The sequence below is a fragment of the Strigops habroptila genome, chromosome 11, assembly GCF_004027225.2.
Source record: "Strigops habroptila isolate Jane chromosome 11, bStrHab1.2.pri, whole genome shotgun sequence".
NCBI classification, from domain to species: Eukaryota; Metazoa; Chordata; class Aves; order Psittaciformes; family Psittacidae; genus Strigops; species Strigops habroptila.
The window spans coordinates 11,359,182-11,383,985 of record NC_046360.1 but is presented as its reverse complement, the minus strand read 5'-3'; the positions used below and the strand labels follow the sequence as shown (position 1 = coordinate 11,383,985).

The 24,804-nt window shown below is 45.0% G+C and overlaps 2 protein-coding genes across 3 annotated transcripts; one reads left to right on the top strand and one right to left on the bottom strand.

Annotated features, from left to right (window-relative positions):
- The first annotated feature begins 984 nt into the window (after nucleotides 1-984).
- Nucleotides 985-22,188, top strand: RNF10 (ring finger protein 10). 2 transcript variants are annotated; one of them, XM_030501337.1, is made up of 18 exons: nucleotides 985-1,566; nucleotides 7,524-7,726; nucleotides 9,596-9,795; nucleotides 10,834-10,924; nucleotides 11,963-12,147; nucleotides 12,224-12,360; nucleotides 13,549-13,709; nucleotides 14,280-14,408; nucleotides 14,565-14,823; nucleotides 15,055-15,188; nucleotides 16,257-16,374; nucleotides 16,712-16,813; nucleotides 17,312-17,446; nucleotides 18,238-18,335; nucleotides 18,567-18,627; nucleotides 18,786-18,944; nucleotides 19,820-19,892; nucleotides 20,006-22,188. In XM_030501337.1, the coding sequence occupies exons 1-18, from the start codon at nucleotides 1,404-1,406 to the stop codon at nucleotides 20,034-20,036; spliced, it is 2,439 nt and encodes an 812-aa protein (XP_030357197.1). In that variant the 5' UTR covers nucleotides 985-1,403; the 3' UTR covers nucleotides 20,037-22,188. The 2 variants fall into 2 exon arrangements, with proteins under 2 accessions (XP_030357197.1, XP_030357198.1); XM_030501338.1 differs by having other exon boundaries at nucleotides 19,820-22,188.
- A 319-nt stretch (nucleotides 22,189-22,507) lies between these two features.
- POP5 (POP5 homolog, ribonuclease P/MRP subunit) lies at nucleotides 22,508-24,115 on the bottom strand. Its single transcript, XM_030501344.1, has 5 exons — nucleotides 24,009-24,115; nucleotides 23,793-23,935; nucleotides 23,568-23,717; nucleotides 22,947-23,030; nucleotides 22,508-22,768 (listed from the first exon to the last, which is right to left on the bottom strand). The coding sequence occupies exons 1-5, from the start codon at nucleotides 24,026-24,028 to the stop codon at nucleotides 22,662-22,664; spliced, it is 504 nt and encodes a 167-aa protein (XP_030357204.1). The 5' UTR covers nucleotides 24,029-24,115; the 3' UTR covers nucleotides 22,508-22,661.
- Between the last annotated feature and the right edge of the window lie 689 nt (nucleotides 24,116-24,804).

Below are 24,804 nucleotides of genomic sequence, written 5' to 3'. Positions count from 1 at the left end.
ATTTTGCTGCCATGGTTGATGTTTTTATTGTAGTTAGAGGAAAAACAGAAAGCAAAAAAAACTAAACACCAAACCTAAACTTCCTTGTATTTATTTTCTTTCCACAGCCAGCTTCTTGGCTAATAAAAGTCTTGTGTCCTGCCTTTGGAAGTTTTATGGCCATCTGCCCTCTTTTTCTAGTACTTCTTTTGCTATTTTCTTACTTTCCTGCAAATGTGGATGACTAAGTTTGTTAGAAAGTTTATTTTCTCAAATGCAAGATGTCTAAACACTGTGATAACAATCCTCATGATTTGGTCAGTAATTCTAAGAGTAACAGACCTAATGAGGAAACAGACAGGAGTTAAAATAAGGCATTTTGTGAGACTTCTCCTAAACCACTATTTATTAGCTCTGCCCTTTCACACTGCATCCTGACTTTTCTTGTAAAAGACCTGGAACTCCTCTCCAGTGAACTTGAGGCTCTCATCCCTAAACTAAAGGGAAAGGGATCTGCAGATGCACCCAAGACTGATTTTAAGGGTTAACTGAAATGCCTTTAGAACTTGTTGCCTTGAGCTTTTTCCCCTTTTCTTTTGCTTTGAAGTTAAAGATCACTTGAATTAGGCATTGCAGAGTTGGTTTTTTTACTTTCAGAGTTACTTGCTGCAATTCAGTGGAAATACTTGATTCTTTACATCCTCTCAGGCCTCTTTGGTCGCAAGCATAACCCCCCCGACTGTCAGTTCCCACCTGCTGAAGAGCTGACAGTGTTCAGCTCTTCCTGTTCCAAACCAGTGTGTTTCCAGTGTGTTTCCGCTTTGGAAAATAAAAGGCTAGATCCACCCGGCCCGGGACGTTGTTTCTGGCCGCATCCCGCCTCCCGGCCGCGGCTCGGGGCCGGGGGCTTGCAGGGGGCGGTGGCCGCGGGGGGGGCGCTCTGCGGCCCGGGGCCTCCATCTCCCGTCGTGCTCCGCGGCGGCCGAGGACTACGAGTCCCGTCGTGCCCGCGGGCCCGCCCGGGGACGGCTCCATCCGGGTCCCGGCCACTGCTGAGGGCGACTCGTCGCCATTACGGGGCAGCGGCGGCCAAGCCGGGGCCGGGGCGGCGCCGAGGAGCCGGTGGGTTCCTGGGTGGTGCCGACCACTCGGGCGGCAGGCAGCGCCGGGCCCCGCGGGGCTCCGTGAGCAGCTTCACTTTCCTCGTCGCCCGGAGCCCCGCAGGCCCGGCTCGGCCTCCCGCGGCCTTCCTCCGGTTCGAGCGGAGCAGCGAGAAGATGTCGCCATGAAGGAAGCCGAGTCCGCGCTGCGCCGCCCCCGCCGGTCGCCCCCGCGGGCCATGAGCCTGGGCCCCCGCCGGCTCCGCCAGCGCCCGTCCTGTCCCCCCTCCCGGGGCCGCCCCTCGCCCCCCGCGGCGCCCGTTGATGCTGCAGAGCCCGCCCGGCGCGACCCCCGCCGCAGCCTCCGCCATGGACAAGAGCAGCCCTTGCGGCTCCGGTGCGCCCGGCTCCTCGGCCGGCAGCAAAGGGCAGCAGCCGCGGTCCGCCTCGGCCGGGCCCGCCGCGGGAGAGTCTAAGCCCAAAGGCGGTAAGAGCCGGCCGGGGGAGCCGGAGGGGGTGGTAGCGTTGGGCTGGGAGTCCCTGGGCTTCAGGCCTCTAGCGGGAAACCATGCTTGCCTCGGCGTCTCGGTGGTGCGTCTGAAGCGATGTGAGCTCGGGCGGGAGGAACGCGAGCAGTGAACAGCGTGAGGCTGGCGGGCTTTGTGCCAGGTTGGGCTCGTGGTGAAGCTGAACTCCTTGTTGTTATGTTGTTTGTTTTTCAGCTGGGTCTAATTGGCTTCGTTTCAGGTCACTGCTTGTTTTTGCTTTCTTTTTCCTTCCTCTTCCGGCTTTGCTCACGGTTGGGTGAGCTGCAGGCCCTACTCTCTTCTCCCTTAAAGGATTAATGTTTTATCTTCATTAGCATTGCAGTAATCAGCTTGAGAGCTCTGGTTTTATAGTAAGAACAGACACTTGCTAGTGCCTATGAAAAGAGTCCTTAACTTCATTCTGTTCTCTAGTTGAGTGTGCTTTTACTCCTTGATTTAGGAGGTCTTGTATCAATACACAGCATTCCTCTTACCTGCTGTGTGTCGGTAACCTGATTTGGAGGAGCTCAGAGTTACATGTTGTTTGCTCATCTGGCATTTAAACCAAAGTATTGTCTGTCATTGCACACAGCCAGTTTTGCTGACACAGCAGTTCATGAGGAGGCATTATGGCTCCTGTCATCTGTCTTTTCAAGGTAAGACCTAATCTGCCTCCATTCTCTAAACCTGTTTGGGAGCAGAGTGTTCCTGGAACCTTGCAGGATTTTTCCCTAAAACCTGGAAATGGGGCAGTAGTGATTAAAATGAGTGGGTTTAATCCCAGACGCATTTATCAGAGTATCAGCAGGTTGCTGCAACATCATCGCTGTACTAATTTCCTTTCTCTTCAGTGGTTTGTTTCAACTGCATTACTTCAGGTCTCTGAGAAAGGAGCAGTGTGTTCCAGAGGGTTGACAAAATGGGTGTCTTGAAGGTGTTGACTCTTTCTTGGACATTCTGAATGCATTCAGATCCCAGTTAACCAAGTATTACCTGCTCTTCACCTGGGTTAACTGATCTCCCACAGGATAGACTGGAGTGACATGGGAGGTGGCTCACCCACAGCTCCCCAGGTTGTGGTGTAACTGCGATTACACTGAAATTTGAACTTCAACCCATGAAAGTCTTTTTAGGAAGAACTTTTTTAGGCAGCCATTTCTAGAAGAACTTCTAACTGATTTGCAAGGATTTTTGTGTCAGCAACAGGATTTGATGTGCGGGTCTTGTTATCCCTGGCTACTGTTGTTATTTTTCAGTCTCTTATTTCATGTTTTCCCCTTGTCTAATGAAAGTACAAATGGAAGCAGGGGATATCCCATGCTAGGTGTGGAACGAGAGTTTTAGGACCAGATCTTTGGCTTCTGACAGAATAACAAAGTACATAAACTTCTCTGCATGCGAGAGGCAGTGGGAAAGGCTGACATGAGGTTTTCGTGTGGTGGAGATCTGGTTTCTGTCCCTGTCTTGCCAAGAGATACCTCATCACTACAGTTTCTTTCTCAGTGATGTATGATGCTGTGTTCACAGAATACAAACATCTTCTGTAAGGAGTTAAAGATGGCCTGTCCTGTGGCTGGTATGTCTTCACGTTGAAGAAACAGTATCTGTAGTGAGAAAGGAAATGAAAGGTCTGTCATTCCAGCCCAGAATAAAAGTGATTTTTTTCTTTTGTGGAATGGCACCTTTTACAGGCTTGAAACAATATCACTAGTAGCAGAGGAGCAGTGAGAACAGAAATCCTGATGTACCATACTTTTCTACTCCAATACAATACACCAACTTTTCATTAAAAAAGCCCCAACTTTTCTTAAGACCTCTTTCTTAATAAAACAGAAGAAAATTTTGGCTTGACACAATTCAGCTTCTGAGATGCTGTTTCTTAACTACAGTGGAGGCCAAAGGCTTATGGAATTAGTTGCTTCTTTTAAAGTGCATTGAAGAGGCCTGGCAAAATTAGAATCTCTGTTAGCAGGACTAAATGTATATCTGGGCATATCTTAAATGAAGGGTACTGAAAACTAAATGAGAAGATTCCCTTGCTCAGATTAGGGCATACAGCCACAGAATGAACATACAGGACACAGCTGTGTTGAACTGTGTTACGTGTTTTGGTAGCTGTTGCATGCAAGACACTGGCATGTGATCTTGAGTTCGTTGTCATGCTGCATGTAACTGATGTGATCCACCCGATTTCTCTCCCATTTCAGGAAAGGTGTGGGATTTATTCTGAGAATCTTGGGTCTCCTTTGAAGTTGGAAGTATCCATATGGACCACAGACCTTCCCTACAGTGCTGACCCTTAGCTGCACTCATGGTCACTGGATGGTCCAGTCAAGCTCTTGCCATTTAGATGCTTTCCAGAGTTATCTGCTGTGATCGAGTCCAGCTGAGGAAATGAGGAGGACATTCATTAAATTTAGTGGTAGCTTCTCCTGTTTCTCTTGTAGCACAGCTTGAAATGGGTTAATTAGAATACCATAAGCTCTTGTACTTCTGGAAGTTAGATTCTTGCTATCTTTCAAACTTGGCCTTAGAAATGAAATTAAACTTGGAAGCTTTCAACAGAAAAGTTTCTTTGGGTTATATTAGTGCACCAACAGGAGTCACATCCCATTAGGATGGAATAAAGCAGCTAAGGCAAAATAAGCTTGTTTGGTTTCTCTGCAGTGCTCAAGACCTGATGGGCAACATTAGTTCTTGCAGATGTTGCTGGGCCTTATTATTACAGCGTGAACGTGCCGAGCTGGGGTGCGTGGCTGCTCAGTCACCTCTTGCTCACGGATGTTTGCCTTCACAGCAGCAATACCTTCAGCATGTTTTCATGCAATCACCCCGCGGCTTAAGTGTGACCCACCACCCAAACCCCTTATGCAACATGGTTGGCTTCAGCACAGCTCAGCTGAAAAGAGGAGGCAAACAAAGATGGAAGGAAACTGCAGTCCTCACCCCAGTGGTAAACCAGTACTGCGGGTCCAGGACCAAAGTGGTCAGCTAGAGCTGGTTTTAGTCCTGTGAACTTGGCTTCCTCTCTCTGGATCTTTGGAAATAGAGGTCCTCTAACAATGTGGCATCCAGCAGGAAAACAAATGTCAGAGCTTGCTCCAGAAGGCAAGAGCAGCTTTGTTGCTAGTTCTATAAAATTATATACACAGTATTTGTTATAAGTCTGTGTTCTCTTGGAGTGTGGATGGGTAGATCTATGTGTTATAGGTTAGATCTTGTGACAAAAGCAAAATGACTGAGGACCTGAGTAATATCAAGTACCTCACCAGCACTGGTGTTGTTGCTCATTCCTAATTTTCCAAGAAAAGAAGGAAAAAAGCAACTCCCAGATCAAAACCTACAGTACTTAAAACTGGGATTTAACAAGAGAGGATGGCAGTGAGAATCTTCCACTTTTCTCCCTGCATGAGTGCGGATAGCTGTGTCCTGCCCCACTCTTCATAGGAATGCAAGGAGGGGTGATACAAAGCGGGGAGCACCCTGACATGTAGCACGCAGGAAAAGGTTGGATTTGCTTAGATTCGGTTCCAGTTTATGAATGCATACTCCAAACTCTTGGTTGTCTCTTGACTGATTTCATTGCTACTCTGATGGACCAGAGTCCTCATGAGGGTAATTATTCTGCAGGAGGAAACTTGGAATCAGTAAAGTCAGGTTTGAAGCATTGTTAGACTGTGATACAAGGCAGAGGTGGAGAGGACTTTGCTATGAATTGTGAGAGTCACTGTAGTGACTCCTGCAGGCTCCAGGAGTGGAGTTGGAAGGACCTGTAGTATGACAGGAATGTGTGTAAACCATCTGAGTGACAAATTTGATGGTGACTACGTTCATTAAAACTATAAGTGGTAGGAAATTCTGTTGGCTACAGGTACAAACTCTTTCTTGTTCCTGGGCCTGTAAAGACCCACTTTAGACTGAACTTCTCTTGAGTTGTTTCTGCAAAGTTGTTACAGACACAAGAAGTGCGTGCCCCTTTAGTGCGCTCACTGGAATTGCAGATGTAAGAGGGTGGTTGAGCTCTAAACTGACAAACTTTGCTCCTAAATGAAGGTATAGTCCAAACCTCTTCAAAATAACTTATTTTTTTTTTCACCAGAGGTCCAGTGGTGCTGATTGTAGCCTCTTCCCTACAAACACTCTCAAAAAAGGTCTATCTGAGTAATCATTCAGCCAGACCTGGTCACACCCTCGGTACTTGGCAGCTTCTGGTGTGGTTCTTTCCCAATAATGCTCAACCCATGTCTCTTTAGCCTGACCTGGCTGATAGCGCTGCAAGCTGTGCAGGCGTGTCTTTGAGTTATACATCTGGGGTTCTGTTGGACTTGGTTTAATTAAAGGATCAGCCTTTTGAATAGCAGAGTAAATAACTAATTCTGGTGGTAGTTTGTCTGCAGAATGGTTCTGTCACATCGCAGGGAAGTAATGATAGTCTCCTTCTACTTCTGTAGTTGCAGTTGCAGGCAAAGTCTGGCATGTGCAAGAAACAGACCACTGTAAAACCCAGTCAAGCCACTTTTATTACCTATTCTTAAAAAGTCAGCTCCTCAGTAATGCACAATAACACAAACACCTTCCAGTCCACTGCCCCTCTCTTTTGAGAGTACAGGTGGGAGAAAAAACCCCCTAAAAATAACAAAAGAAAAGAGACTGCATGTGAGTGATCCCATTGCAGCTGTTTTAAGTGCTCAGGTAGATTGGAGGTGGTGCTGGGGAAGGGGAAAATGGGGGTCACTGGCAATGAAACAACCCATTTAAGAAACACGATGCTGAATCGCAGTGGGGTGTTTGCCTGCTGTGTAAGATGTCTGTTAAGGGGTGGGGAGGACTCTGAGGTGGGGAAACCTGTAGGCTTTTATAAAATGGGTCTAGCTGTTTTTCATGAGGCATTCCTGTTTGTGTATAGCTTACTGAGTATCCAGAGGGTCTTTGGGGCTGGCTGATGTGGGTAGACATCTTGTTAGGCCTGTAGAGTTTTGCTTCCACGCTTATCAACATACCTCTTCTACAAATAAAACTTAGGGCAGTCGGCGGAAATGGTAGGTTAAGTGTGTTGTGTCCTTAAGACAACTTCAATCTTGTGTTAAGACTGGTAGAAATACCTTCATGTATTAATTTTCTGTTCTAGCAGTCTAATGAAGCAGCTGTTTAGACACAGGAAACCCCTTTCAAGAGCCTGACTGGTTTTCCTGCTCTTGTGAGCTCTATTCCTGCAGTATTTTGCTTTGTGCTTCATCTCTGTGTCCTACGTTAGGGTCAGTGGTGTGTTCAGCACTGTTTTTGGGCAAACAGTTCCTGTCGCATAGGTTGGTGGACTTAGTACTTAGGTTTGTCCCCTGCAAGGCCAAAGCATTGGTCTGGTGCTTCACGATCGATTAGCATTTGTTGGTCTTGTGAAAGAAGTAGATTTGTTTGGGTCTTTTAAGCACAGGAGGCAGAACTGAGTGAAAACAGGCAATGGGGTCTTGTGAAGTGGGAGACTTCAAGACAAATACAGCAGCAGTATATTTATATAGAGGAACAATATATGATGCATTGTGTGTTTTCAGAAAATAGAATGAAAATATTAACTAGTTGTCCATTTTTGTAATGGGACACGAAGATGTGGTGTTGGTGTCTATTACTTCATGTACCAGACAACACACTGACATCTGGTAACAGCAATTCCAAACCTAGATAAAGAAAATTCAACCACTAATAAAAGAGAAAGCACAGCAAATACATCCTTTTTTTGATACTCTTTGACCAGTTCTTTTGGGCAGTGATAGGAATGAAATGGTTTAGGTTCCTGAGGGGGCGAAACTAATAAATCCTGATTTGATGTCTAACCAGGGTGAGCATGTTGTGGAGGTGCAGTACGTGTGGACAATTCTGAGGCTGCCAATCTGATCCTTGTTTTTTCTTCTTTTTCTTTTAGATGGAAAGAATGCCAATGGATCCAAACAGCGTTATAATCGTAAAAGAGAAACTTCCTATTCAAAAAATGAGAACTTTTCCAGTCAGTCCCGTCGCTCCAATTCACAGAAAAGCAAAGCTTTTAATAAGATGCCTCCTCAAAGGGGAGGTAGCGGTGGAAGTGGCAAACTTTTTAGCTCTTCTAATGGTGGAAGACGAGATGAGGTGAGAATCATAATGCCGTGCCTCCAGGGCCTTCTTTCTTGGGACGAGAGGATCACTCTGACCTGCCTAGATAGGTCTGCTGTGTTCAGCTCCTGGGCTGGGAAGGGAAGGAGCGATAAGAGGTGCTAACATCGTTGAGATGCCAGAGTGAGTGTGAGTAGAACAACTTGGCAACAACCAACAACAGAAGAGGAGTGCTCTCTGCTCTATTTGCAGTAAAAAGTGCCATCTGAGGAATGAGTGCCTAGACAGGCCATGTGCATAGCTCCTGAAACAGAGGTCCTTGATGAAAATATCTAGTGATGTAATTTCCAGCTTTTAAGTTTGGTGTGATCAGAATTGTAGAATTGACCTTTAAGATTGAATCCAGCTGATAACCCAGCACTGCCAAGGCCACCACTAAACCATGTCCCAACCGCCCCATTCAACATGCCTTTTAAATACCTCCAGGGATAGTGGCTCCACCACTTCCCTGGGCAGCCTGTTCCAAGGCTTGACAGCCCTTTTGGTGAAGAAATTTTTCCTAATATCCAATCTGAACCTCCCCTAATGTAACTTGAGGCCATGTCTTCTTGTCCTGTCACTTTTTAATTGGGAGAAGAGACCAAGACCCACCTTGGTACAGCCTCCTTTCAGGCAGCCTTAGAGAGCGATAAGGTCACCCTGATGATCTGCTCCATAACCTTCCCTGGCACTGAGGTCGGACTGACAGCCCTATAGTTCTCCTTCCTGCCCTTCTTGTAGATGGGTGTCACATTTGCTGACCCCCAGTCAACTGGGACCTCCTTTGTCACTATGTTTCCCCCCACATACAGTAAAGGGTGGAAATTCTCCTTAGCCCTCCTTTTGTTGCTAATATATTTATAAAAGCTTTTTTTATTCTTTTACAGCAGTAGCCAGATTAAGTTCTAGTTGGACTTTGGCCCTTCTAATTTTCTCACTGCATAACTTCATGACATCCTTGTAGACGTCCTGAGTTGCCTGCCTCTTCTTCCAAAGGCCGTAGACTCTTCATTTTGTCCCGAGTTCCAGCCAGATCTCTCTGTTCAGCCAGGCTGGCTTGTCTTTTGGCACATGGGGATGGCCTGCTCCTGCGCTTTTAATGTTTTTTAAAGTCCCAGACCTTCCTGGACTCCTTTGCCCTTCAGGACTGCCTCCAAAGGGACTCCGTCAGCCAGGCTCCTAAACAGAGTCTGCCCTCTGGAGATTGATTGTGCCTAATCACTTCAGTGTACAACTTCTCATGTGATGGTGGTGTTGGGAGCATAATTGTATTGGCCCTGGTGATGTTAGGGTGGAGTAAAACCAGATTGAGGCTTTTATGCTGATATGGGTCTAAATACTGTATAGACTGTTCGTGGGTTTTCATTGAGAACTCTGCTTTTTCAGTTTTAGTGGATGAGCAGCTCTGCTCACCCGAATTGCTGACTCTGTCACAACTCACCTGCTGTCTGTTGAATTCTCATTCTTTGCTTCATTATGTGAAAACTAACCAAAACAGTCTGTGCAAATAGTGATCAGACTTGTATTACGGGCTGTCTAAAAGAATGTTGTCAGGATTTGAACAGCTGTCTTCTGTTAGTAACCTTGACTACTAGGTTTTGCCAGCTTTTACTTATCCTTATGTGGGTTGTTCTTATGCTTTCCTCCTTTTGATCAGTGTGGGGTAAGACCACTCAGCTCTGACTTTCAGGTTCTCGTGCACTTCTAACGCTGCACTACTTGATTTGCAGAACTGGAATGGGAGCAGGTGAGTGAGTGGATGGTGTATACTCTGTCCATAATCACTGTTGGGGCCTGGGTATCAGCTTGTACTGATGCTTGTGTAGTAAATTCTGGCACGTTCTAACAAATGCTGTTGTCTCTTAGGTAGCAGAGGCTCAGCGGGCAGAGTTCAGCCCTGCCCAGTTCTCTGGTCCCAAGAAGATTAATCTGAACCACTTACTGAACTTCACTTTTGAACCCCGTGGCCAAGCAGGCCATTTCGATGGGAATGGATATGGCAACTGGGGGAAAAGGAACAAGTGGGGACATAAGCCTTTCAACAAGGAGCTCTTCCTACAGGCCAAGTGAGTGGAAGACCAGCAGGGCTCTTAAACTTCTACAGAGACACTGAGCTGTAAGGGATGATCAGCCAGGGAATTGTGTTTGACCTTCACTACTTGTATTGACTTTTCCAGGGTGAAGTTACCTCTCTGTAGTGTTCTTAGTGGTAATGACTATACTTGAAAGGGATAAAAATACATCAAAGTTGTCATCTTTACCTATTTACAAGGTATCTGATGGAGTGAGTCCTTTAGATACAAAACAGTTAGTCTTCGGCTCTAGTTTTCTAGCATCACTTGTGGAATATGGCACTCTGTTAGGGAAGACCAGTGTAGACCTTATGGAAGATAGTAATTTTTTTCCAAAGCATAGTATGTTGAGGTGGTTGGGGTAGCAGTTGCTGGCTGAAAGCTAATCTGAATCTATAAGTCCCAGAAGCAATTACTCATACGGGTCTTAGTTCTTAAACTGCTGATTATTTCACAGGCCCATAGGTATGTATTATAACCCAAATGATGACCAGTATCGTAATCCAGCAGCAGAATTGCTTTTGGCTGGAAATATAGGTCACTTCCACTGGAATTTAAGCGTAGTCAGGACTTCCTGTATCGGATCATGTTAAAGATAACAACAACTATTTTCAGCATTGATGTTTCTGATTTTTTCCCTATTGTTTTGTGAGTTGTAGTGAAGTCTGTTTGCAGGAATCCCAGTAGTTGTAGTTTTTGTGACCATATTTTTTCCACTTGTGGATTCCCCTTTTTTTTTTTTTAATAGATCCTGGATGGAGCTGGCTGTTTCTTACAGTTTCTGGAAAACTACTCTGCCTGGCTCATTCTGTAGTTAGTACGTGATGATATTGTGTCTAACTGAAATTAGACACATCTGTATTCTGGAAATCTGGTTATGAATTGAACTCTTTTGGTTTTTGTTCATAGAAGTTACTGTGTCCAGCAGTTTTCTGCTGGACAACGAAGAAGCTCAGAGAATCCTATAGGATAGTTCTCAAAGAATTTTTAGAAACAACTGAGTGGATCATCTGTCTCTTTGCCTTTCCCCAGCTGCCAGTTTGTTGTCTCTGAAGAACAGGACTACACAGTCCACTTTGCTGATCCAGATACCTTGGTCAACTGGGACTTTGTGGAGCAAGTGGTCAGTTGTGATGGGCTAGATTTTTTTTTATCTTCTTCTTATTAAGAAGCTCAACCTGTCTTTAACTGCCTCTTTCTCTCTGTGATGTTACATAAAACTCAGCTGTTTTTGAGTTGAGGCCTCTTCTGTTACTCCCACAATACTGGGAAAGATCTGTCATGGAATATATTATGAAATACTTTCATGACAGGAAAAGAGAAGTGCTAAAATCTATTAGGAAAATTAGCAGCTTCTTCTTGCTTTCGCAGATGGGAGCTCATCAAAAATAGTATCTGACATTCTGTAGACAGAGTCCTTGTGATCGAGATATTAACAGAAAACTTGGGCATGAGTCCATGGAAGAGGACTAGAGTGTAGAATTTTGAAGAATTATTCTGTGCATAGGTGGCCTGTCTTGCCTAGCAACAAAATGGAAAATCTCTTGAGAATTATGGTCAGAACTTTGGGTTGCCTCAAGTAGAAACTTATTACCTGCCAAGTCTAGTCTTGGTGTATGGTGTAGGTGGGGAGGAGGTAGGAGACCTGACACTACAAGAGAGCTGAGAAGTCTAGGTACTTGCTTGGCAGTTATGTCTCTGCAACATACAGATGCTAAAGCATCTGACTGAACTAACATGTTCATGGAAATAGGTAAGTTCAGTCTCGCAGTTAAACAGGGCTGCACAAGTCTGCTTGTGTAAGTGAGGCAGCAGAGCTCATTTGCTGTCTTTTCAGTGTCTGAATTGAGATGATGAAGGTGCTGCTAACTCTTAAAGAGATGACGAATACATGACTAGAAACATGAAAAGAGTCACTTTTTTGATGTCATTAGAGTAGAAATACCAGATGGGTGGCTTTGAAGGCTATTCTGTGCGCAGTCTGAAGGTGTTACTTAGTTCACAGTGTACTTAATTTCTTGGTAAATAAGCAGAGCCTAAAGAGCTGGAAGATTGATTTTTTTTTTTTTTTAGGGTAGATCTTACAGGTGGCTTATTCTGTAGCACAGGATCTGATTTCCAAGTCTAAAACTTGTACTGTTGTTCTCATGTGCCATTTCAGCGAATCTGTAGCCATGAAGTGCCCTCTTGCCCCATATGTCTGTACCCACCAACTGCAGCAAAGATCACCCGCTGTGGGCATATCTTCTGTTGGGCGTGCATCCTTCACTATCTCTCCTTGAGTGAAAAGACCTGGAGTAAATGTCCTATTTGTTACAGCTCTGTTCACAAGAAGGATCTCAAGAGGTGAGAACTAATGTTTATTGAATGATGTATCCTTTTGAAATGTTTTTACCCCACTAACCTCCTGCTTCCATTGCAGTGTTGTTGCTATGGAAACACGTCAATATGCAATTGGTGATACCATTACCATGCAACTTATGAGAAGAGAGAAAGGTGTTCTGATAGCACTGCCCAAATCTCAGTGGATGGATGTGGTGCAGCCTGTTTACTTTGGAGGTGAGTATCTGAGGACTGGTGGTTGGCATCCTACTCCTAACTGTGACTAGGGCTTGTGTAGAGAGGATTTACCATAGCAATGCCATGCTGTCTCCTTAGAGTAAACCCGTCTACAAAACATGGGTTTTAGCAGCTGAAAACCTTAGTGACCACATATTAATAATAAGCATTCTACCCACCCTTTGTTTTCTGTAAGGCTTTAACTTGTGTGCTATTTCCCTTCAAGTTACTGCTCTGCAGACTCCTGCCTTCTCAGTCATTGCTACTAGTTTGATGTGTGTTGTATTGTACGGTCATTGGTGTGACTCTTGCTGCTTTTGTTGGCTCTTCAGTGTCCTTAACATCTTTTTTTCCTCCTGGCTCCTCATTGTACAGCTTAGCAAAAATAACTGTCTCTGTCTAAACTATTTTAAGGATGTAATTTTCAACAAGGTTTTCATCATCTTCACTTATCAACTAAAATCTGTGAATGATATGGGGAAATAATGAAAATTATTGCAAACCTATTCCAAACATCTGTTGCCTGACTTCTTCAGTTTTCTCCAGTCGAGTTATGTGACTTAACACATCATCATCTTATCTGTTAGTATCACAGAAATTTTGTGACTAAAGAAATAATCTTGCCATTGCTGGCTCGTGGGCTGTCTTGGCTCCCTTCATTTTGCAGTCACACTTTTGAAGGGCTGTGTGCATTGAAGATCTCTGTAAAAAGTCAAGTCTCTGAGCACATGATGGGTATCCAGCATGCAGGGGGTGTGCTTACATGTGTCATGGTATTTGAAAGGAAAGGACTTCAAATCCTTTCATAAACCAAAGAACAAACAGGAATGTGAGATTATTCTAAACCCAGGAAATTCAGCATTAACTTGGTGTTCTGTAGACATGGTCGGACCCTTGGGGAGCAGTGACTATAGGGACTGTGCTAGTATGTAATGCTGTGGTTGCTGTGAAGTTTATAGTTAAGCTCTCTAGTAACAAAGGCAACTACCTTTTGCTAAACTTGCAGTTCTTTAGCTTACTCTTTCTGCTGTGCTGCTTGTAAAACCCTCATAATAATGTTTTGTACTTTCTTTTTTAATACATATGGGCTTATGAACTAGTTTGAGCCAAACCAGAGGTCAGTTTTGCAGAACTTTCCAGTTGCAGTATTTTTAGAGATAGTAATGGTTCGGTGTTCCTTCTGTTCAGATGACCATCACAGTCAGTATTCAAAGCTGCTTCTGGCATCCAGGGAGCAGGTCTTGCAACTGGTGATTCTGGAGGAGAAAGCAGCATTACTAAAACAATATGAGGAAGAAAAACACACCCCAGAGGCTTGCTTTATTGAGGCAGCTATCCAGGAACTGAAGGTGAGAGCCTCTTTGGAGGCTTTAGTAACTTTATTTTTAGAAGTATGCTGAGTGCTGAGCATCTATATTCTGCTGTGTAAGTGTCTGTGTATGGTTATTCTCGTCTCCAGAACATACATACTAGCAAGGTGGTGATGTTTGCACAGAACAGCATTACAAATCTTGGAGGATACTATAGCCTTTGGAGCCCAGGTATGGGCTTCGGAGCATGATGTTCAAGGCAACAGAACAGAATGCTTTTTAGTGAATGGTATTCCTTCCATTCCATGTTGAGTTCTGCTTTCAAAGGAAGATGTTTCCCTTTCACCTCCAGCAATTTCTTGGATAACTTCTGTTGGGCAGACATGAGCTAATCTGTAGAATATCCCTTTTCAAAGCCATTAGGTGTACTACACTGGGTGTGCTTTCCAATAACAAGGAGAGGACCTCCCTTCAAGGGTCACTCGTTGTCACAGATGAATTAAAGATCTGTGAAAACCTGAATTGTAGGACAAGGCTAAAAATAACTATGGTGATAGTATCCTGGCTTAAATAGAAAATTGAAACTTACTCTCTTTGGATGACCTGTAGGAGCGAGAAATGGCACTCTCTGCTGACCAGGGTAAAAACAATGGCATTGCTGGAATCAGTGCAGCTGTGGAAGAATTGGTCCTAGAAAGCTCCAAGGCTGTGGAGCCTGCAGTTTGCCAAGAGAAAAAGGTGGGTGACAACTCTGTTCTGGCAGATCTTGTTAATACTTAGTTGCACCACTTCACTCTACAGTGTATGGTGAAGTGGCACCAAAAACTTTTGCAGAGATGATAATCTTTTGAAGGAGGTGATGTATTACTAACTGTATGCTCTCTGCTGTGATAGTGTGGTGTGGAATATCTCTCTGCTTTTGATGAGGAGCTTGTGGAGCCTTGCTCTCATCTGGCAAGTTCCCTTTCACCCCCTGTGGAAGCAGAAGAGGCAGTGCTGGATGAAGAGGAAGTACCTGAGGTGGATGTAGTAGGGGAACCCGATGTGAACACTACGGAAGAATCAAATCCAGTTGAAACAAGCTGCCAAGAATCTAAAGATACAGTTACCAGTGGATATCTTAGCAACTCTCCTTTTTACTATTTCTATCAAGGTCAGTGCAATCAAATCCTAGAATCATGGGGGCAGAGGTGCCTCCTTTGGGATCCCTCTTGAGGAAGAGGTTTGTCACTTTGTTAGATGCAGCTAATCCCTGTGAAATGAAAGTGCCACGGAAACTCAGAGAGGAGCTTTAATTTTATTACTGGAGAATGTACCCAAGATGGGGGAGAAGGGTATTGAAAGTGAAAAGGCAAAGTACAAGTGATGGTATCTTCTCTTGCAGCGGAGGACGGGCAGTGTATGTATCTTCACCCAGTGAATGTTCGATGTCTTGTTCGTGAATACGGCAGCTTGGAGAAGAGTCCAGAGAAGATAACTGCCGCTGTAGTGGAGATAACTGGGTACTCAATGACAGAGGTAGTTATTTTATCTTCTTATTAATTAAGGGCCGTTGTTTTAGCAGATTGATCATTGCAGCTGATAGATGAGACTTGTTTCTCTTCAGTAATAGTAAATAATAACTACGGAAGGGTAGGCACCCTAGCCTAGGAAGGGCATCTGTGTAAGGTGCAGTACCTTATGTTGCTTTTGGTAAGTAGGCTGCAGTCTAGCTTTTTCTTTTTACCTAGAAGGTAGGAAGTTCTAGGGGTAAGAGAATTGCGAGCTTTAGATTGCTTTGTTGTTAAAGCTCTCTTAAAAGTAAATTCTTTTGTCATGTAAGACAGTAGCTTGAACTACACAGATCATCATCTTTCTCAGCCTGATAAAGTATTCTACCTCTATCTTGACAAACAGTTATTTCTGAGCATCAGGGGTAGAGGAATATAAAGAGGATGGACAGAAACATCAGTGTTTGAGATAGAGGGAGTGAAAGTGCTTAAGCCACTGAAGTTCTGGAAGAGGGGATGGGTCTTGAATTCCTTTACCTCAGATAAAGACAACTGTAAGAATTGACATGTGCAGTAACAACTATACATGATTCTTAATTAATCTTTAAGAAAGTATATGCTCAAGTAAGAATGGATGTAGAGACAGGGAATTGTCTTCAAGTTTTTTGTCCCTGTGGAAAAATACAAAACTTGATTTCTTTCGGTCTAGCAAATCGGTGGTCGTTGATCCAAATAGTTGAAGTGTAAAAGGCAAATTTGGTCCAGTGCAAAAATAATTATGTCAGAAGACTGGTAATGTAGAATTCTGTTCCAGTGGTGTGAGAAGGGAGAAATGACAAGAAAATTGGTAAGCAAGCTGGAGTAACTTCATCCAAATATGATTAGGTGTAGTTGGTGGAGATCTTGGAGCATTTGGTTCTGACCCAACACATCCTTCACGTGTTTATCATTCATAAAGTGATTATTGCATCGCTGCCGCTATTTTTTTCCCATTTGACTTTGTGGAATGGTGGGTGTTCAGTCTCCATTAGCTGTTCATCACTACGGCAGCCTCTCAACCTTGTTGTGATAATATATCTGCTCTTTTTTTTATCAGGATATAAGACAGCGTCATCGCTACCTCTGTCACTTGCCCCTCACGTGTGAGTTCAGCATTTGTGAACTGGCTCTGAAGCCACCCATCATCTCTAAGGAGACTTTAGAGTTGTTTTCAGGTTGGTACCGCCTTTTTAGTTGGCTCTGCCATGTATCCATGAAGGTGAAGTCATTCTTACCCTTAATGGCAGATAAAAGAACATACATAGCAGCTTTACTCCTCTTGCACCAACTGTCGATGACTACTAGACAGAACAACCCCAATTCACTATTTTATAGACAACAGTTACACAAAGAATAAAAAAGCCTGACTGCTTGGAAGAGCATATGTTGTTTGTAAGCATATTTTGTTACTAATGTGTTACAGCTGAATATATTGTTCTCAGAGCTGAAGAAAACATTGCCAAGGTATCTGTGTGGGGGGTTTTGACATCCAATGGTTTGCATTGCTTCTAGATGACCTTGAAAAGAGGAGACGTCTGCGGCAGAAGAAAGCTCGTGATGAACGGCGACGTGAACGCAGAATTGAGATAGAAGAAAACAAGAAACAGGGCAAATGTAAGTGGTGATTGTGCATAACTGGTGGATTTCCAGTCATCTTTAGGTACCAAGCTGATTCCTTGAGCTACAGGATGAACTCTAAGGCCTTTAGTTTGCAGTGAGTGCTTAGAAAAAGATTACAAGGGATTAGAAACAGTGTCTGTAGAGTGAAAAATAGAAGCTGTTTTAGTCAGGATGTTAAATGATGTTATGCTACATACTTGCACATTGTAGGAGAGATAGAGGGCATTTGGGGGTGCAGCTGTATCTGCATGGTGTACATAGGTCTCAGGATTCTTAGTTTCTTTTTTTATAGTAATCACAATACAGCATGAAAAGTGAAGAAGGAAAAAAGTACCTGGGGACTGTTTCCATCCAGCAGCAGGACTTGTACTGGTCTCTAAAATAGAGGGTGGAAGGAAAATTGAGTTGGCACCTCCTAGACTCTTGAAGCACTTGCATATTGACAGTCTTCCTCCACACTGTGTAGTGCTTTAACTTAACACCTCTTTCTAGATCCAGAGGTCCATATTGCTTTAGAGAATCTGCAGCAGTTCCCTGCTTTCACCTCTTGTCCCAGAGAAACTACCAGCATTGATCATCGGAGCTTCTGTCTGTCTCCTCTTGGCAGAAGCCCTGTGTATCAGACAGGTGAGCATCTGCAAAAACACGTCACATCCAGCTCTTGATTGTTCTTTTGGGATCTACTGCTTACACACTAAACTTTCTTAAATGCTGATCAAAGACATTCCTGTTTTGCCTGTGAGATCATATACAAAAGGCTGACACAGCTAAGAAACATTCTGGTCCTTTGTCTGCTTTTTACTACCTCTACTTCAGTGACAATATGAGATCTGCACTATAGTTGCCCCATCTTTTAAATCTTTGTTAAGGCAGAACAAAAGAAAGGAAAAAAGTTTCCCCAGAAGGAAAGAAAAGTGTGTACCAGGAAAGCACTGCTGGCATGTTTTCTTTCTACCCTCTCCATCTTCCCCACTAAAATAAAACACAGCTGATGAGCATTCAGGCTGTTGTCCAGTGATGCTTTACCAAGTGTTTTATCTTGCAGTTCATAAAAAAAAAAAATATTAAGTAGATACTGTTCTTAAAAGCTTTTCTCATCCCCCAAAAAAAACACCCCCACCCACCCACCACCCCAAAATAAGCAACCCCCCAAAAAACCCTCACAAAACATCAAAGACAGACAAACAAAACCCACCAAAAAACTCCCATTAAATCTTCCTTAAATAAGAGTATTGAGAAAATTTGAGAGGTCCCACTGTGTGACTGATAGATGGAACTGATGAGAGAAAACTGGCTAAGATAAGGTACGATAATACATAAGATAATAAAGCTTTATTTCTGGTTCATCCTGATAAACGGCAGAATGAGTGTCTCTGCCGAATGCAACTGGCTTTAATTACCTGCTGCTTTCTCTGTAGAGTCTATTCCAACTCCACTGTCACCTGCTGCCAGCCAGGTCAGCCCATTGCTCTGTGGGAGTTTGGAAGAGGAGTCTCCCTTCCCTTCCTTTGCCCAGGTAAGCCATGTAGCAGAGTAAATCTTGTCAGAATTACTTGTATCTTAGTTGGGGATTAGTCTGAGAACACAACTGCTTCCCCCACAAAACCAATGTGGGATAAATCTTATGGAGACAGCATAGGGTTTGAGTGCTTCAAGGGGTTCCTGTATGGTTTTTTCCACTTAAGAGGTATGCACGATTGTTTTAGTAAGATATTATTAAATCCCATTTACATCTTTTTTTTTACAGATGTTGAGAGTTGGAAAGGCAAAACCAGAAACATGGCCCAAACCTGCTCCAAAGACAAGAGGTGAGAAAATTTGGTATTACTGTTTCAGGTTCTTTACCATGAATCTAAATCTAAGAGATCTTGTCACTTCACAAGAAACATCTGGAGTGCAGAGGCACATTTGCACTGCAGATATTTTATACAGCCTTCTGCCTCTCAAGGCCCTTTCCTTCTTTCAGATGAGAACACTCTAGCCCTCCCTGTGCCAGTGGATAGTGATGGAGAAAGCGACAGCTCTGACCGCATACCTGTGCCCAGCTTCCAGAATTCCTTCAGCCAAGCGATTGAGGCAGCCCTCCTGAAATTGGACAAACCGTCCACAGCTGCTCATTTGTCAGGTAAAAGGCGGGGGGGAGTGAAAAAATAGAGTGTTTCTCCTTTTTCCTCTGGGAGCAGTGAGAGCAGCAATATTGGAGACTGAAAATTGGCCACAGAACAGTGCTGAAAATTGTCAGGTGGTGGTTTCTGAACAGCTTGACTAAGGGTTCTGTTAGCTTAAGGCAGCTCCCCTTGTGAGAGCCGAGATCTCCAACTAGCAGAGAATCCTGTTAGGACAAAGATGGCTTTTCACAATCACGTCTGCCATGTTTTTATTTAGAACTTAATTTAAGCTTTGTCTCAAGGAAGTTTTAGGTTATGCGCTTTTAAACTACAAATACCTGAGCTGCTGAGCTACCACTTAAGTTTGACCAAAATGTCAAGGTAACTGCTAGCTGAAATTTCAAATTGGGATGAACTTAAACCTCTAAGCCTGTTGCTGGCTGATAAAACTCATTTCTAATGCTCAGTTCTGATGTTTAGCTCTGGCTTCTGTTTGAGACTGCACTGAATGATGGAGACAGTTGGACAGAAGGGCCTTGGGGTTTCAGTGAGGTTGAGTCTCGGCTCCAGTTGTAGTGGTTTTTGGGCATGGGTGAAAGCAATACTTGTCTGAAAGGCGAACTGCTACACACTTGCAGTCCTGGGATCTGCTGTTGCAACAGCAACTTTATAATCAGGCATGTTTGTAGGTGTGGATTAAGTGTGATAGCATCTCTCTTTATTTGTCTGCAGTCATTTTTGTGTTAAAATCAAACTACCTGGTGCTCAGTGAGTTGATAAGAAGTGTCATGGACCTACAGGAGTCATTTAGGCTAGGGAAGACTGTTTATCATTTCTGTATGATGTTCCTGTTCCATGAGAAGAATGACAGTATCATTTTAATTCTTCACAGAGGAAAAGGGAGGCAAGAAAAGAAAGAAACAGAAGCAGAAGCTATTGTTCAGCACCTCTGTTGTTCACACAAAGTAATTCTGCTGTTCAAGAGAAGTTTCCTCTCCTGGTTTTCTTTTAATTTTGCTTTGGTTTGCTGCTATAGTTTAAGTATTTAAATTTGAACAGACTAAACTTGTGTTTCCAGGGCTTCTAGGGGGTTCAGGAGGAAACCATGAACAGTATATGTTGAAGTAAGATTGTTTGATTCCAACTGCTTAATCAGTTCATACTGAAACAAAGTTTTGAAAGAAACAACCCAGAGACAAATCAGTGAAGGTCTCTAGTGTGTGCCAAGTTGGTTCTTTTGGCCTAATAGGCAGTGTGAAAGTCTTTACAGCTGTGTGGCACTGCCAAAATACTGCAATTATTAACTAAGTGCAGAGAGCCTTTATTTCCCTAGGGCAGAAGTCCACCTGACTGTGACAGTAGTGCTGTTTCAGTAAAGCTGTCAAACTGCTTTCTTGAGAAACTGGTTTCTGCTGCACTGGAAATGGGCAAAAGAGCTTACTGGCTTTAGAGTGTTAGCTGCTATTATCTGTTCTTTTTCTAAAGAGCAAGAATTCCTCCTGTTCTCCTGGCTTGGAAAGATTTAAAGCTGAGGTGAGCGTAGAGCAGAACTTGGCTACTTGGTTTTGAAGTGACTCTTGATGGATTTGTGTATTTGAAATGCGTCCTGGTGCTGGTGGTAGAAGGCACCTCCTGGCTTCTCTCAGTTGTTCTACTCTGGTTTAATGTGGGTGAGTGAGGCTGCTAATTTTTATTCTTTTCTGCCAACTATGGGCTACACATTCTTTGTAACCTGATCATCTAGAATAAACACTCCACCCTAGGGCTCTTGTAACTACCTGAATGATGTTCGGACACTAGCTGCTCTGGAGTTGGAAGAACAACTGATAGCTGGAGTCTGTAGCTAACTTTTATCCCCCAGCAAGAAACTGGGTTCTTTGTACTGGGATAAGGGCCTGTATCTGCTTGGTTCTGGGATGTAGGTTGATCTGCACTAAGCACCTCTGGCTATAACCATGTGTCTTCTGGACCCCTCCCCACTCTTTCTTTGGGTGGTCACATTCTGCACTGCTTGTGGTTTGATTTGAGCTTATGAGTTCAGTGGTGTGGATTTCGTTGAATAAAATGAACTATAGGTGTCATGTACCAGTCAAGGCCAACAGTTGCAATAAATCATACGCACATGCACTTAGAGTACTGCACACTTCCTGAGCTAGAGCTGAACTATCACACCAACATGGAGCACAAGAACACATAGTTGCACAGATTTATATCTTGCCTTCCTGCTGACAGAATTAATGCCAGGGAGCTGGTGTAAAGTACCACATAACTTACAGCGTGAGACTGATGGTGTCCTCTGTTATCGTTTGCCCCATTTGCACCCGTGATCTGCCTGGATGTGCACAGGCTTTAAAAAGCTGATGTGCTCCTCCCTCTGACACTGGGACTGATCTGAGAAAGGACGAGTGTGTTAGATATCTGACTCCAGGAGTCACAGACACCACTGGCAGTCATTAGTTGTGTCTCTATTTAAGAGCTTTATGTCAATACACTGATTTTGAAGCAACAGGCTCCCAGTTATACCAGTGCTTCCTTGAGGAACTTAAGCATGTATGCATGGGAAGCCAGTACTGCAGAGTATACTTTCCAAAACGCTCTGTGGCTGTGAACCAGAAAGAAGGGGGAGAGGGGAGAGGTAAAGAATGCTTCAACTGCTACAGGAGGACAGAGGAAACACCATTCTTTGAAAGCAGCTTGACTTCATGCTTGGTCACAATTAACTACACTGGATGACAGCACAGCTTGGCAAGAGACTGCAAAAATACTGAGGCGAGATGCCTGGAAGTGGTAATGCATCTTGCTGTTAATGCTTTATGTGGTTTTGGAAAATCTTGGTGAGGGCAGAGAAAACAACCAATTAAGAAAGATTCAAGTATGCAGTTAACTGCGTTCACAGTACCATTGGTTCCTATTTGTACTAGTCATTTTAAGCCATGGAACAGGAGTAACTACTTAGTGTCTAACAAGTATCTGTTGTGTTCTATTATCTCTGCACATTTATAGTCAACTTTTCTTTGCATTGGGAAGGGAGACAGAGTAACTGCAGCTGGTGTAACTCACCTCCGCATCTCACAGGCACTAGAGCAAGGGAAATGATGTGGGCAAGGAAGACTTGTCTCTTCTGCAGGTGCAGTCTCCACAGGACAGCATCTTCAAGTTTTCCTATCTTGTTTTCCTATGGATTCAAGAGATAATACCAGCAATGCTACTTTCTTGTAACTGATTGGTGTAAACATAATAAATATCTAAGCAGTACTTGTACCTATGAGTTTTATAATGGGTTGGAGTTGAGCATTACAGCTCTGCCTTGGGGCTCCACGTGATCTCTGCTCCTGTGTGAACAACTGATGCTTTTGTGACTCAAACCACTGGCTAACCCTGTGGATAACATGCACTTGAAAGTAAAAAGAGTTAGGTGTTAATGCTTTTTCTGTACCGAAGGAGGATTAACTACATTCCTTGTCTATGCCAACTGCCTAAAGCTCACTTCTACCTCAGCATGTGAAGATCACATTGAGCTGCTACACTCCCTTCAGAGTGCAAGTGATTTTGACTCAAGTGAAACAGGCAAGTAGCCTACTTAAGTAAAAACTGTATTTTAATTTATTTAAAACCACTTGGAACAGGAGAATGAAGTCTGAATAAGAACAGATGCCTTTTCTGTCCTTTGCTTAACACTGAGGATAACGTGATTACACAAGTACAGGACAGAGGTGAACAGTAACCAGTAATGTTCAGTCTGTCTCTGTGCCATCATCATCATCATCTTCATTTCCACTTAGATACTGCTCTTCTGTAAGGGAACAGCTCAACAGGGACTTCTGTACACACCGTCTTTCCTCTGCAATAAAGAGAGCAAGCAAGGGTCAATACTTGATCTCTTCACATACACTGGAATATTCTCAACTTCTGAAGAAAGGAGTATTTCTTAGTTCAAGAATGCAGAAGTAGCCCAGCATATCCTACAAAGCTCTCAGGAACTGAGGCTGCATTTTAGGAAAGCAACTGGAGGAACTCACCTTCATTTGTACAGTTTTGCAGCAACATCAGCAGCTGTCTCCTGTTATACTCAATTAGGAATTTCTGACATGTTCTTATGGTACCTGTAGAAGTCACAAGAACAATATATAACAATCTACAAGCCCAAGTGTTTCAGAGCTGCTAGTATGTTTTCCAAAGCTTATTCCATCAAGTGACAAATACCCCAGCAACAACTTTATTAATGCCAGTGCTAAGGAGATGTAGATGTACTCACTGTTGAGGTTAAGTGGGGGAATTCCTAACACGTAGTGCCTGTTATATGCCCTAAGTGGTTAATTTTAAGGACACGGATAATACTATATTTTGAAAATACATTTTTTAAAAGAAAATAATGTAATAGAATATTTGCTGCTCTGGTTTTGTGTTCAATGCAATGAAGATCCGAGAAGAATTAGTGAGGGTTTCAACAAACTCCTGCTGCCTGCTCCTTACTTAGATCTGCTGGAAGTTAAGTCACGGATGCCTGTGGTGTACCTACGGCACCACAGCAGGTAGAGGGGCTTCTCCCCTGCTAGCAGGCCTGGAAGGTGCGGTTAAGCTCCACGGGCTCCCTGCAGGCACCAGACCCTGCCCGCAGGCCCGCGGCGGTTGAGGCTGACCTCCGACGTGCAGCGTGTTGAGGAAGCAGGGGTAGCGCTGGTTCCGGCTCTCCAGCTGCCTCACGAAGGGGAGCGCGGAGCAGAGCAGCCGGTACGAGTCCTTGCGGCAGCGCAGCAGCACGGTCCCGGTGTAGGCGTTCAGGTACTTCACTGCGGGGCACACACGCGGCCGTGAGCCCGGACCCCCGCAGGAGCCGCCTCCCCCCGCGGGCGCCCCGCCGGCACCTGTGAAGGAGATGGAGCAGCACGCCAGCCCGAAGTCCCCGTGCACCCTCCCGATGGCGTCCCTCACGGCGAGGCCCACCGCGCGGTCCTCGATGCACTGCCGGCACTGCGGGTCCTCCGACACCACCTCGCACAGCACGTACCTGCACCGGAGCGCGGCGTCAGCGGCGCGGCCCGAACCCGAGTCCGGCCCCGCGGCGGCGCCCCCGAACTCACCTGTTCTTGAACCGAACCATGGCGGCGGCACCGCCCGATCCGGACGGACGCTGCCCCGAGCCAATGGGCGAGGCGCCTCCGCGCACTGCAGCCAATCGCCATCGTGTAGGGGCGGGGACTTCCCGGGCTCACCTTCGTTCATCAGCCGGCTGCAGGGCGTGCGCATGCGCGCTGCTCCACCTCGCCAACCACACACACCCCCCCCCCCCGCCGCCAGCCGCCGGCCGGTCTGCCGGGGCGGTGCGTGCGGCGACCCTGCCGCCTTCCCGCGCCCTCCGCGCGGGGGCGCTCGCGGCCCGCACCTGAGGGCGCCGCGGCCCCGGTGGGTTCGGCGGAGCCGGGCGAGTTCCCCCGGCCGTGCCCCTTCTCGCTGCCCTGCTGCCGCCCACCTTGGCCAAGCCCCCGCTTTGCCCGCTGCCAAAGAGCCTGCGTGAAGGAAGACGGGACGTCCCGCCCTCACACCGCTGCTTCGTGCGAGCGGAGCCGCGGGAAAGCCCTAAGGAGGCTGGCGAGGAGCGGCGCCCTCCGGCTGCGGGAGGTGGAGGGCTTGGGCAGAGAGTCCAGTGCCACCCCCTGTGCTCCTGGAAGGGCTCTCCACCTTCGCTACCTGACAAACCTGTACTCCAGTGTTCATAGCTCCTCAGGCTCCAGGTATGGGGTGCTCTGGGATATGTGCCGACTGCCTAACAAATGGAAAGAGCTGAGAACATTGTGGAACAGAGCTACTTACAGCAGTCGTTTTCAAAGCTGTGATCTCCGACATGTGCGGAGGAAGCAGGGAGTGCTCTTTGAAAAG

Bases quoted from the DNA above. Each gene is read 5' to 3' on its own strand.
- POP5 (XM_030501344.1), bottom strand. From the start codon at position 24,028: ATGGTTCGGTTCAAGAACAG. The intron at 23,031-23,567 runs GTCAGCCTCAAC...TGACTTCTACAG, and splicing joins CAACACGCTGCACGTCGGAG to GTACCATAAGAACATGTCAG. The intron at 22,769-22,946 runs GTGAGTTCCTCC...TCTTTATTGCAG, and splicing joins GCAAAACTGTACAAATGAAG to AGGAAAGACGGTGTGTACAG.
- RNF10 (XM_030501337.1), top strand. From the start codon at position 1,404: ATGCTGCAGAGCCCGCCCGGCGCGACCCCCGCCGCAGCCTCCGCCATG. The intron at 14,409-14,564 runs GTGGGTGACAAC...CTGCTGTGATAG, and splicing joins CAGTTTGCCAAGAGAAAAAG to TGTGGTGTGGAATATCTCTC. The intron at 18,336-18,566 runs GTAAGCCATGTA...TTTTTTTTACAG, and splicing joins CCTTCCCTTCCTTTGCCCAG to ATGTTGAGAGTTGGAAAGGC.